Below are 14443 nucleotides of genomic sequence, written 5' to 3'. Positions count from 1 at the left end.
AAGGAACTGGTTTGGGGGGGTTAGCACAGTCATGGATTTATTTGCTATGTGAAAGGCTAAATTGTTAGATTTCTATAAGGAGAGCACTGGAGTGAGGAAAACATTTAAGTCATTTTCTCCTAAGCAGTGAAGAATTCAGATATAATAGGATGTTTTTTGCTTTGCTTGTTGTTTCTTTATTTCAGTTCTGTCCATTAAAAATTGAAGTAATTGCCCTGATTTGGGACTGTGATCTCTTAAAAAATGTAAATAAAAATAGGATGCTATTGTGATAATTAATTTTTCTGTATTTCACTTGCTCTACGTAATGAAAATAGTTTTTCTCACGTCTGCTTTTTACTTTCATGAGTTTTACATGAATTAAAATTTTAATTTTCATAGTCAATCCAAAACTGTGAGAATGTGGACTATGAAATTTTTTATTCATTTAAAATACAAGTGAAATGAAGTTTTTACCTAATATTGCTCATAAAGCCCACATAAAGTATGATCATACAGACCAGCACTGGTCTCAACCTTCAACCTGTTGTTACAGCTGAGTAATGCCTTCATAAATCTGTTGGTGAAACTTAAAAATGCTTTCTCTTGATCCATTAATTTCTATGTGCAGCAAGATGTGTTCTGTTTTAATGTGTGTGTACTTTTGAATTTCATTTATGTTCACGTTCAGACACTGCATTCCCAAATGACAAGAGCAAGTAATGTCACCTTACTTAATATCTGTGTGTTCACGTGCTTGTCGCATTTGTTTACATGTAAGTAAAAGTTAATGAGTAGGTTAATGTTAGGCATTTCTCTTCTCTTTCTCAAATAATTTCAGTTTTAAAAACTGATTGTCAGTGTTTGCATGGCAGATACTATGGGTCCTGGGAGTCCACAGGGGGTAACGTAGATCTGTGTTAAGCAGTGTTTAGGATGACAGTGGGGTCCATGCAGTTGGCTGTACCACACTTACAAGGGAAATCTGCAATAAGATCCTTACACCAGACATAAAATCCCTTTTGAAATTTAATCCATTTTATAAAAAGTGTGTTCCAAAAGCATTTTTTGTTTCCATGCATTTCATGTATGCAGCTATCTGTGGGGAAACCATCATCTATCTTTCTCAATCTACAAAAGGATTACTTATTTTGGAAATAAATTAGTTTTGCTAAATTACCTGACAATTTAATGTTTCTGTACAAAAACTGTGATTAATTGCTAGTGAATTCTGGAAGTGTATCTACACTGTCTCCCATGCATCGTAAATGCTGGTACATCTTCAAGCCAAGTACTACATTCCTCTGATTCATGCTGACACCTTTAAGGCACCCACGTATGGCAGTTTGGTATATTCTAAGCTTTAAAATAAACCGGTCCACAGATGCAAATTAATAAAACAGATTGTGAAAATTAACTGATTTGCAAATTAAGTTGGGAGTTTTGGACCTGGGGTTTGCCACTGCCAGGCTGGAATAGGTAGCAGGTCATCCTGCCTCTTTGGTCTTAGGTAGAGTTATGTCTGATGTTCCTGACAGACCTTTCTTCAGGCTGACTGGCAAGACAGACTTCCCTGAGCCCTTTCACAACCTATTATGAAATTTTGCTCAACCAACTCGTTCATCACAGGCCTCAAAGCAGCCTTTGAGTCAGCCTCAGGCTGCTGTCTCAGGCTTCACTCAGGTGTCCAGTCTTCTTCCATACACCGATTTACAAGACCAGACATGAGAGTGGCCTCACGTGCTCTTATCAGTTCAGTGCTTTTCTCCCCTAACAGAGATGCTGTTGTATTTTCTTCTCCATTCCAGTTTTTACCCCATCACTTGCATCTTTGTTGATGTCTTTCCCAATCTAAGCTTGTTGTGATTGTTAGTTGGTTATTCCATTTTTGCCGGTGAAGGGCTCTTCATTTTCTCCATGGAAGCAAAGTTTGAGCCCTTGAAGACTTAAGGTAATTGAAATATGTACAACTTTGCAGGATCAAGGCCTAATACGGAAAACAGTCTGCTGGAAACCTGGTATTAAATACTGTCTTGGTAGAGTATTTAGGCTTTTAGAAAGTTTAAAATTTTGAAAACTATTTAACTTAGCAGTGAATGGCAGGGAATTTAAACGAGAAAAGGGTGTTTATTACATGGACTTTCAAAATGTGATTTAATGATGTAAACTATTAAATAAAAATAATCATTGTATCCATGCTAGTTTATTTATAGGTGCATATTGTTAAGGATTCAGTGTTACAGTCAGCAGGTTTCTGTGCTCTGTATTTCTGAGAGTTTGAGCAGAAAGGGGAAAAATCTGCTTCTTACAGCTTTCTGCAAAAGAATTGTGAAGATACATTTGAGCTATTTCTTGATTGACTTGAATAATCAGGTGGTTTGTGTCTGACAGACTTTAGGTTCACCACTGATTATTTGTAAAATTTACAAAGGCACAGTAGCCTTGAAAGACAGAAAGAAAAAAATCTAGAAACCTGTCAGTTAAATCACTCTACTGTGAATCAAACAAAGCTCATGGTAGAAAGGATAAGATGGAACAATTAATTTTTACTTGACTTAATAAACAGGATTATTACTGAATTAAAATTTGGATTTATTGTCAGAAGAGGATTGTTTTTCTAATGTGTTTTGACAGAGCCCTCAGCTATGAGAAAGTACTGACTGTAGATATTCTCTGCCAGAATGATGAATCTATTTCCAGTAAGTTAGTTGCTTCATCTTGTTGGATATACTCTTGGGAATTTATCACGTAATTCCCTTAATCCGAAGCAGTTGTATGCATATTTTGTAATTGATGAATTGCTGACAGTAAATAAATATTCATACAGAATCAACTATTTGTTAAAGAGAGAGAAAAGTGCCTAACAATTTTTGTACAAGATCGTAGCAGTCTTGTATTTACTGTCTTTTCTCATGAGCAAGGGCATCAGGTAAAATTGCTGTTTACAGTTTTGTAACATTGAGTATATACCACCTCAGATAAGAAGGCATTTACATTGCAACTGTATGTCAAATACTTTATCAGCATACTGAGTAATACCAGATCACTCGTCCTGGAAATACCATGTCATTAAATTTATAAAGATGAAACAACTATTCTTCAATCAATTTCTGCTCTACATTTAGATGAAATGCCTTGGTTAAGTAATGTCTTTGAACAGTGGGTGTTACTTCCTTTAGCTCTGATTGTAGTTGGCAGGCATTATACACGTATTACCAAAACAGAACATCTATCTGCAGTATACCTTCTGCCTTTTCTTCATAAATGAATGTAATTTTAGTATGTTGAATGTATTTTAGTGTGTTTTTTACATTTGATTAATTGGACCTTACTACTTTTCTATGTGCATATATCTTATTCCTACTACTGAATACATATGATTGATGCACTGAACTGTTGGCTCCTGTCCTGAGAATATTAATCAAAGACTGTGCTTCTCTGCTTAATGGCTTTGCAGTGTAGGAGGCAGACAGACAGCGTAAAGTATAGTCTGCTTTTTTTGCTCTTTAATCATTATTGTGTAAGTCATTGGCAAGAATATTTTTTTTAATCTATAAACACTATTTCATGCTTAAACATATCCATTGTTTGGTCAAAGTTATGAAATGTTGTTGCTCAATTAGATTTTGTTTTCAACGTTTCCTGGTAAAAGCAGTAATAGAGTAGATAAAACAGAAAAGGAAGTGGAGAGTACTAAGTAGAAAAAAATACTGAGTATAGCAATCAAGGAAGAAGCAGAAGATGTGGAGTGAGTAAATTCAGCCTCATAAGATTTCAGGTCTTACAATTTTGACAAATGGTTTTCTTTAATCAAAAGCCAAATCTGATACTTTTCTGGATGCCATTACATTCCATGATAAAAGGGATCATTTGTGACTAAACTATTCCTATGGAGAATCAGGCTATTCATTTGCTATGTTCCCATGTACACTTAAAGTACGTATTACAATAGACATAGATAAAGTTTTGACAACTTGTTTGGGTCAGGAGTTAAGAGACATGTTAAGTATTTAAAACAAACAAATGAAAAAACATAGTATTTGTGGTGATGGTAGTACAGCTCAGTATCAGAAGTAGTAAGCTTCTAGAGAAAACAGCTCACATTTTTATGGCATGTACTTCTGATATCAAGGTTGATACCTACAGCTTTATTTATTCTTTGTGAATATCACAGGTGAGGCAGCCAAGGCTAATAGAAAGGTTTAGACTTCAGGGTTTGTAGTGTTCTACAAGGGGATTTGTTTTATTTGTTCCCACCCCTTTCATAAAAATGCCTTAAGTAGAGAGTTTCTCTGATTTATGTTGTTAGCAAAATTTTCCCCCTAGCACCATCACTAGCTTAGTCGTACAACTAGCAGAATTAGCAGAATTTATTGGAGAGGGGTTCCTGTTGCTGTTAGGACAGTCTTGCTGAAATATTCTCAGAGTGATTGGACTGTAGAGAATGTAATGTAATTTGTGTTTATGAAGGTTGTTCTACAAAATTTATTTTAACTGTTGTAACTCTAAGCAATTTTTTAATTACTCCAGTTTCAGCCTGAAAGATACTTCTCATGTTTTACTATAGATCATGCGTTTGTAATAATTCTAGAAAGGCATAGGGCAGAAATCCCTGAAACCTTTTGCATTTTTGTGTGAGGTGACCTGTTCAAAGGCAAATCTGGTTTTATGGGGAACACAGTAGTACTGAAACTTCTTATTCATAAAAAAACCCCAACAACACTTGAAAGCTGAATAACTGAACCACAAAATTTTTTTGTTTGTTTCCAGTCAGTTTTTTTCCTCTCTGAGATGTATTTAAAATATTTTCTGGAAACATCAGTCTCAGAATCGAATGGCTTCAATAAAATACTATCTTGGTCCATCATTCTCTAGCAGAAATTAATCTATTTTGTATAACACACATTAATCCAGTGCTGTACCACCTCCCTTTGAACACCTCCTGTAAATATTGTTCTTGTGTATTTGCATATGTTTATATATGAATATACAGGCATACTTTTGCAGAAATAGCTGTTTCAAAAGAAATTTTTACTTAACAGACTATCTATATCAATTGAATATTTCTCTCAAATCCATGTCAAAATGGTAAGCATTGTACATTTTCAAAATCCTTTCTCCTGGATGAGGGTCATTTTGGCTGCTTTAGTTCACACAAATATCTGCTTCTGTGATTTGAGTCTGCTTCAGTTTTGATAATGTTTATTTCCACATTCTCACTGAAAAGTAGTTAAGTTGTTGGTCCGACTAAGCAATCTTCATGTCAGGTTAATGTAGTTACTGGTTACTGACCTTCTTAAATTGCTTATCTGCCAAAGAAGTTTTTAGTGTGGTAATAAGAGCTAACTAGGGTTAGCAGTAGCCTGTGCTGTTCCACACCTGCCATTGTCCTTCCATAGTTTTTGTGACCAATCTTTAAAATTTCAACAATAATATGGAAGCCAGAAGAGACAAACCATGACATTTTAGGGACTTTGTCTAGTGGTTTTAGCATGGAATAGTAATAATTAGAGTATTTAAGTTTTTGGAGTATAGCTCTTCAAAAGTGTTTGTCTTATGGTGATGAATATCATAGAAGTCTACAGATTGTTAAAAAGAAGCAGAGGTTTTGGAAGTGGTGATTACTGCCAAGTAATCTTCCTTCAGCTTTTGGTTGATACGAATGTGGTAACTTGGCTGTAGCTGTAATCTTTATTAGTAATACCTCTTTTTAGTTATCTATGTGTCTTACTGAGAAACAAACCTATTGATTTCATTTTAGATGTAGTTTCAAAACTGAGTAAAGAATTTAGGAAGGCCATTATATGAAAGCTTAATTTCTGTATGTTCGTATAATTGTTTGAGAAATTCAAAATACTTAACTCAGGGCATTAACATTTGTGGTATAAATGGATGGGAAACTAACCCTTAGATTTTCTCTTTTTCTAAACCTTAGGTGGGACACAGAGGTTACCTCGCACAATTGGAGTGTCTTTGGCAAAAGAACTGATTTTCTCTGCACGTGTTGTAGATGGAGAAGAAGCAAAATCAATAGGATTGATTAGCCATGTGGTAGAACAGAATGAAACAGGAGATGCTGCATACAGAAGAGCATTAGCTCTGGCAAGAGAATTTTTGCCTCAGGTAAACCAAATTATTTTGATTTTGGTTTTTAGCTTTTACCAAACATTAAAACTGAAAAAGAACCAATTGTACTAAGAAAAAACAGTCATGAAGTTATGAATTAAAAAGCCATCCTAGTTACGTGGAAAGCAATCTGGTCATTTTTGTCTCATGTGTTGAATGGTGTTATTTGGTAATTATTTCACAGTGAAGCTATAAGCTCTTGTCAGTCCTTATGTTGGCATGATACAGTCTGTCCTTGTGTATTTTTGCTTTCAAGTTTAAAAAAAAAAAAAAAAGGTATGTGAGTTGGTTTTTTTTCAGTATAGTAGTTATCTTAATAGGTTATTCTGTATCCACTGAGCACTTCAGAAGAGAGGCAAAAAGTCAGGACCTTGGGGAAACTGCTAAAGGGATCAGAAGCTCCAGTCGTGTTGTCCTCCATCCCTCTGATGTCATCAATGGACAAGGGAACGTTTAGGAAGAGCCAAGAGGTCAATTCATGGCTCTGGGGCTGGTGGCATTGACAAGGGGTTGAATTTTGTGATCACAGCTCAGTTTACAGGACACCAGAGCTGCAAGCAACCAAAGGGATGCACCTGTCCCAGAGGGACAGAAGGATTCTGGGGCAGGAGTTAGCAGAGCTCATTGATAGGGCTTTAAACTAGGTTTGAAGAGGGAAGGGTTGTTAATCTCCTGCTTGCCTGTGACAAACATTGGGGCAGCTCACCAGATGCAGAGGGATGCAGTGCTAGCAAGGGCTCTCCACTTGTTGCCCTGAGGCAAGCCAAGGATGACTCACTGGAACAACCCAAGGGAATCAAGGGGGTTTCACCTAAGAGGGTGGCATGGCCAGCCCAGCTGAAGAGCCTCTGTGCAAATGCACACAGCTTGGGCAACAAACAGGATGAATTAAGGGCCACTGTGCTGCTGGAATGCTATGACATAGTGGCTATCACTGAAACTTGGTGAGATGATTCCCATGACTGGAATGTAGGGTTAGATGGTACAAGCACTTTAGGAAGGACAGGCAAGGTAGGGGGGGAGGAGGTGTTGCTCTCTATATTGTTAATCCCATGTGGCTCAGTTGGTAGCACATAAGACCCTTAATGGGAAGGTTGTGAGTTCAAGCGTGCAGTGGGCAGTAGTGTCCTCCCTACTCTAGTCATGAGGACTCGATGACCTTTGAGGTCTCTTCCAACCTTAGTGATACAGATACTGTATCGGTGACCAGCTGGAATCAGTGGAGCTCCACCTGGGGAAGAATGATGAGCTGGTAGAGAGCTTATGGGTGAAGAGTGGACATGCTGTCGGACAAAAAGAAACTGCACAAGGACAGCTGTAATGGGGGGCATATAAGGAAGCTGTCTGAGCAGCAGGAGACCTGGTTAGAAAAGCTAAAGCTCAGTTAGAATTAAATCTAGCCAGGGAGATCAAGGGGAACAGTGGAAGTTTCTGTAATGGTAAAAAGAAGACTAAGGAAGGTGTGGGCCCCCTTAGAAAGGAAACAGGTGAGCTGGTGATGAGTGACATGGAGAAGAAGGCTCAATGATTTCTTTAACTCAGCCTTCACTGGCAAGGGCTCCAGCCACATTCCCAGAATAAGGGAAGATAATGGCAGGGACTGGAAGAAGGAGCTGCCCATTGTGAGTGAAGAGCAGGTTCCTGACCATATGAAGAACCTGAAAGTGTTCAAATCCATGGGACCCAATGGGAGACAACCCCAGGTGCTGAGGGAACTGGCAGATGAGGTTGCTAAACTGCCCTCTGTTATATTCCAAAAGTCATGGCAGTCCGGGGAGGTTGCCACTGACTGGAAAAGGGGAAACATAACTCCCATTTTCAAACAGGGAAAGAAGGATGACCCAGGGAACTATATTCCAGTCAGTCTCACCTCTGTGCCTGGTAAGATCATGGAGCAGATCCTCCTGGAGGGACTGCTGAGGCTGAATAACAATAAAGAAGTGATTGAGTACAATCAACATGACTTCACCAAAGGCAAATCCTGCCTGACAGACCTGGTGGCCTTCTATGACAAGGCCACAATATTAATAGATTAAGGCTGAGCAACTGACATCATTTACCTGGACCTGAGCAAAGCCTTTGACACTATCCCACACCACATCCTGGTCTCCAAGCTGGTGCAGTATGGGTCTGATGGATGGACCATTCAGTGGGTAAAGAACTGGCTTGAGAGCCACACACAAAGAATGGCTGTCAATGAGTCCATGTCCAGGTGGACACCAGTGACAAGTGGAGTCCCTCAGGGATCAGTACTGGGACCAGTCTTGTTTAACATATTTGTTGGTGACACGGACAGTGGACAGTGGCATTGAGTGCACCCTCAGCAAGTTTGCTGATGACACCAAGCTGTGTGGTGCACCAGACATGCTGAAGGGAATGGATGGCATCCAGAGGGAGCTTGACAGGCTGGGGAGGTGAGCGCATGACAGCCTCATGAGGTTCAACAAGACCAAGTGCAAGGTCCTGCATCTGGGTCAGGGCAATCCCAAGCACTGATACAGGCTGGGCAGTGAGTGGCTTGAGACCAGCCTTGAAGAAAATGACTTGGGGGTGCTGGTGAATGAGAAGCTCAACATGAGCCAGCAATGTGCACTTGTAGCCCAGAAAGCCAATCACATCCTGGGCTGCATCAAGAGAAGCATAGCCAGCAGGTGAAGGGCGGTGATTCTCCCCCTCTACTCTGCTCTGGTGAGACCCCACCTGGAGTACTGTGTCCAGTTCTGGATCCCCTATTAGAGGAAGGATCTGGAGGTGCTGGAAGGTGTCGAAAGAAGGGCCATGAGGATGATCAGAGGGCTGAGCACCTCTCTTATGAGGACAGACTGAGAGAGTTGGGGCTGTTCAGTCTGAAGAAGAGAAGGCTTTGAGGAGTCTTTATTGTGGCCTTCCAGTATCTTAAGAGGGCCTACAAGAAAGTTGGTGAGGGAGTTTTTTGGGTGTCAGGTAATGATAGGACTAGGGGGAATGGAGCAAAGATAGAAATGGGTAGATTCAGATTGGATGTTAGAAAGAAATTCTTCACCATGAGGGTGGTGAGACACTGGAACAGGTTCCCCAGAGGAGTGGTGAAAGCCTCGTCCCTGGAGGTTTTTAAGGTCAGGCTGGATGTGACTCTTGAAACCTGATCTAGTGTGACGTGTCCCTGCCCATGGCAGGGGGCTTGGAACTAGATGATCCTTGAGGTCCCTTCCAGTCCTAACAATTCTGTGATTCTATATGAAAGTGGCCATATCTCATTGTACCTTCTATCTTGAAAACATAAAGCTAAATGTCATTTCAGTATTAAAGCAAAACTGATTTACTAGTGCTGTGTTTTCTTTCTGTCAGTTATGTAGAAACTTGATGAAAAAGCCATGCACTTATTACCATGCATTCTAAGTTACATCCCATCTCTGTCTTTCATAAAAGAATTAAAATGGGATTTGCTGAGTTCCTGTGGTTTAGAACATGAAAATGTTTGTAAAAAGTTGAATTATGACCCTTACAGGACACTCTCTGTTAGCTGATTGATACCTGTTCCCCTGTTCCCACAAACTGCAAGCTGTTTGTTCAGACTAGGAGCGTGAATGTGGAGTTTTTGATAAACCTGCTTTTCAAGTGGACAGTCCCAGGTAGCAGAGGAAAAGAATAATTAGTGAATCACTTTACTGGTTCACAAGTGTAACACCTCATATTTTTAATTGAAAATGCAAAATTTACAGATCAAATATGGCACTTAACATTGGTCATTGGTCATTTGTGCTTTTAACACCCTTGCATAAAACCAAACATGAAAATTACAGTAAAAATTTTAATATACAGTGATTCTGGAAGGTTGATTTATGGTTAAATCTCCTCCATGCACTCAAAAGCACTGGCTTTTCCAAAGCAGCAGGCCACTTCTTTAAAGCAATATCTGAACATTCAGAAGCTGGTACTTAGTTATAGGCAAAGGACTGAGGTGACAAACATCTCCTGCTGTTCAGCAAGGAGGAGGGTGGAAAGGCTTCTCTGTGGGGACCTCAGTTACTCATGGAAGAATGTCATCACTTGAGTAGTGCAGGCTTTGCAGTAGTATGTTTTAGGTTTGAAGATGCATCAGTTCATTTTATTCCATTATTACATCTTTTCCTGTCTCCATTTTGTGCTAATACATACAAAAGATTGACTTGCAAAATCTTACGACAATATTTTGTTGTAGCGGCTGTTCTGAGCCTTGTTTTGAAGGGAATTTAGCCATCTTGACAAAAGTGGACAAGCTCAGCACCTTTGAAATATAAACCAAAACCACTGCTTAAATTGAGTTCTTTGAGAAACAATATACTTTCACTTTTTCTCAATATTGAAATTTATGTTTGGAAGTAAATGCCTATTATAGTGAGGTATTTGACCTATTTACTGTAAATTTAACAGAAGTCCAGAGTCTAGAGGGTCCCAGTGTAAGAGTATTCACGTGCTTATTCTTCACTACATAATATTGATGTAATTTTGATGATACCTAAATTGGTTTTTTCTTTCCTTTTAGGGACCAGTAGCAATGAGAGTTGCAAAATTGGCCATCAATCAGGGAATGGAGGTAAGGATCTGTACTTTCTGAAGAGTAAGCAAAAGTCAACTTTGAAACAGATCTACTGCAGTGATTTTTTTTGTTAAAGAACTGTTTTTAGTTTCTCAGTTGATAGTCTTTCAAAATCTGTTTAGTCAAAACTTTTAAAGAAGATGAAATGCAATTGTTTTATGTCTCATACTCCTGAGCCTGAAGTTGATGCTGAATTCTGTAGTGAGGCTTGGTAACCTGTCCAAGAGTATTGCACTCTGTTAATTATTAAGCTTAGACAGTAAATATAAACTACTAGGAACAAGTCATATTTCAAATGCTGGGCAGAAAGAAACCTTGAAGTCATGTACTGTCAAGGCTATCAATGCTCTCAGTGTTTAGTAACTAATAAAGTTAAAGGCCAAAAGGCACATTGTTTATTTTTAATAATTTAATATAGGTTATCTGGAGTCTTATTTCCTACTTGGTTCTGATTGCCTCTCCTTCTTGGATACCATTGACCTAGCTCTAAAACTCATTAAAAGCCAGCCCTGAACATGCCTGGACCTGTGTTTTACTTTAGGCTTGTGAATCATCTTGGTGAGCTCAGCAGGACAATTCATGTTTAAAGTTAAGCACATGCATAATCTTTGTACCAAGAGGCCTTATAGTTCCACCTGGGACAAGGGAAAGGGGATCACACTGCATGCAACATCTGAATCTAAGAAGACAAATTTAAGAATGTCCCTTTTTTCCTTCAAGTCTTAAAAGCAAACAGTGGTGTAACTGAGTTCAGCAAAGCAAATTACGGGTAAATTTTGGTCTGAGAACAAAACTCAGATGCTGTTATGCAAAGAGTATGTTAGGTTTTCTCAGCAAGTAATGACAGAATTCAAGAAGTGTTTTATTGGTGCCCAGGGTTCAAAATGCTGCAAGGTAAATTAGCTAGCCACCAGGTATAGTGGAATGAAAGGTCAAAATCATAGAATTAGGGCTCCAATACAAGATCTGCTGTATCAAAACCAGTTGAGCCAAATGTTCATTCAAGCTATTTTAAAACCTTCCAGAGATTTCACAGCTTCCTCTGGTAATCTATCCTGTAGTTTATCTCCCCTTGACAAATTGCTTGTGGTGCATAGCCACAATCCTTCCAACAGCCACATGGAGAGCTGGTAAGTTCTGCAACAGACCATGCTTAAGACCGGTGGAGTGAGGGAAAAATATACCCTTTTCAAATGTTATGAACAACTTGCAAAGGAAAACACATTATTAAAACTAGGTGATGATGCAGTATGGGCCATTGGCCTCTTTTTTACTTCAAATCCCTTGAAACTTGAGTTTAGGTTTGTTTTGTGGCATCACATCATGTTCCTACTTAACATTTTGAAAAGTAATTTATTTGAGAAGAGTTTTAAAAATCATTCAGTAATTAAATCTTTTCCCCTGTAGTAAATGAAATGATTATGAATGTGGAAGCATCTAATAGTTTTCAGTCCAGATGATTTGTACTGAAGAACATACATTGTTTTGACAAGGTATTACATGCTAATCATATCACCAAATAAGGAAACTGTTCCAGAAATATTTACCACTAACACTGTCACCACATAGCAGCGTAGCATTTCTGTGTTAAAGTAGCATTAAAAAAAACTTTGCAAAAGTGTTTTAATATGTGGCTTATAGAAATACATTATTTAAGTTAGATGCCAGGAAATAATCTGTAATAAGTATACAAAACCATGGTTTTAAAAAACATTGCATTCTTTTCCTCAGGTCGACTTAGTAACAGGCTTAGCAATTGAAGAAGCTTGCTATGCTCAGGTATGTAACTACAATGAAACAAAATACCACAGAAAGTGTTGTTGGTGTCGGTTACAAAACATGCAGAATTTCAAGTAGAAATCAATTTTTGATATTGTTAACAAATATTTTGGCATTGTATTTAGACCTTCCTTCTACTTTGTTTTTATAAGAAATTTAGGGAGTTGTAGTTTAAGAGAAAACCATCTACCTTCCAAGTCTCTTAGGGTGAAGGTGGTGAAGCAGCACCAGCCATATACCTTATTTGCTATATACAGTGCAGAGTCATCTGTTTGTAGAACAGATACTCCTTCCAAATTGTTTCTCGGTCGTACATTGTGCCTTGGATACTTTTCTGTATCTTACTAGGCATTTTAGTTCTGTTTTTCTGTTGTATTGTATGTGACACTTTGGATTCATTGAAGAGCTAAGAGTTGTATAAAAATACTTTTCTTTGTATTGTTTTTTGGTGTCAGTAATGAATTGTTACTCTGCTCATTGCAGACTATTCCAACAAAAGATAGAATTGAAGGTCTTCTTGCATTTAAAGAGAAGAGACCTCCTCGCTACAAGGGAGAATAAAAGAAGCTGATGCCTTTCAAAATACAAGGGGGATAAAATTACTGCTATAAGGACCATTAAGGTGTACCTTCAGTCTGCACCTGGAATATCACAACCACCAAAGTAAAAACAAATCATACTGGTGTTACAACATTTTGAATGTGTCCATAGTTGTACTGGGCCCAGATAGAAATGCGTGTCAACTCATGCTCATTACATTTTCTGAAGGTTCATCTGTGTATTGGCAAGGTCACGGGGTCATGCAGCATATGACACACACCATACACATGAAACGTACTATTCCACACCTGAAAAGGCTCTGTTAAGTTCTTTATACAGACAAAACTTATATGTGATGCTAAGTATAAATCTGCTGTATCATCTTGTCAACATAAAAGTGACCACTAAACACCAAAAATAAGAAATTGTACCAAGTACGTGCTCAAATGATTCTGTATATCAGTAAAAATTCCAAGTATTCTACCCACATATGTACATTATTAATAAAGCTAAGGGAAATGAAAAGGATTACTGTTTTGAAAATGTTAAGTTTTATTTGTCTGACACTATTCTATGTAAAGTGAACTTTAGCAAATGATGGCATTCTTTTGATGAAGTCATTGCCATTGCATTAATTTAATCATATTAAAGGCTTTTGAGGCCAGCCTTTAATTATGCATTCTTATATGTTGAACCTGGCTTTGTCTTGCATTCTTCCAACATGTCCTCTGATCAGCACTATCTGCCATGAAGGAGCTGTGTTTCCCTTGCCCCATTAATTTTAAATTTTTGATGGTTGTTGTACAGGGATGCAACTAATGCTCTGTTAAAGAAACTAGAATTCTCTTAATCTCCAGACTATTCTTTTTGCAGGTCCTACTAGTGTATATTTATATACAACGGGGATGATACTGTTCTTTATTCTGTGGTGGCCTCAGGGTTCTTTTCGTACATTGAATGAGAAATCAGTAGGTTATAAGGTGAGAAAACTGCTGTGACTCATACTGTATATTTACTGTGAACATGCGGCAAATGCCTGAAAATAACCTCGTAGAAAGTATTTTTGTTAACTTGACTGGGAAATAAACATGGCTTAGCAATCAGAGGCAGTCTTTTTTTGTATGAAAACAAATTTCTTTATGCTTGGTTACCATTGGCTGGCAAAACTTGTGCAGGCTCTATTGTTTCTGCAACATTAACTGTGGTCACTGTCTGTATCTATAATGATAAAGCAGCTGATCAACATGAAATGACAAGAACTCATTTAAATTCATATTTAGACATATCATTACATGTAAATTGGTTATAACTGGTGGAGCACACACTTTGTTGACTGGTAGACTTGCTGAGTCGATCATTTCATGCACAATAATTTGCAAATAAAGTAGTAGTGCTTGTTTTGATAGTCATATAAAGCCTAGAGGGTCATTTTCTCCTGTTTTTGAAATGCTAACATGTAAT

At 38.1% G+C, this 14443-nt stretch overlaps 1 protein-coding gene across 1 annotated transcript in view; it reads left to right on the top strand.

The window, feature by feature from the left end:
- The window catches only part of AUH (AU RNA binding methylglutaconyl-CoA hydratase), a gene marked incomplete at its 5' end in the record, with an annotated part of 122163 nt that extends 108750 nt beyond the window's left edge, over positions 1-13413 (top strand). The window contains 4 exons of the mRNA XM_054177758.1: positions 5915-6102; positions 10610-10660; positions 12395-12442; positions 12926-13413. Coding sequence (XP_054033733.1) covers positions 5915-6102; positions 10610-10660; positions 12395-12442; positions 12926-13003 — 365 coding nt within the window. The remainder of the gene's footprint in view (positions 1-5914; positions 6103-10609; positions 10661-12394; positions 12443-12925) is intronic.
- Between the last annotated feature and the right edge of the window lie 1030 nt (positions 13414-14443).

This window comes from Dryobates pubescens, chromosome Z (assembly GCF_014839835.1).
Source record: "Dryobates pubescens isolate bDryPub1 chromosome Z, bDryPub1.pri, whole genome shotgun sequence".
Classification (NCBI taxonomy): Eukaryota; Metazoa; Chordata; class Aves; order Piciformes; family Picidae; genus Dryobates; species Dryobates pubescens.
The sequence above is the reverse complement of the archived record's forward strand: the minus strand, read 5'-3'. Positions and strand labels throughout refer to the sequence as shown.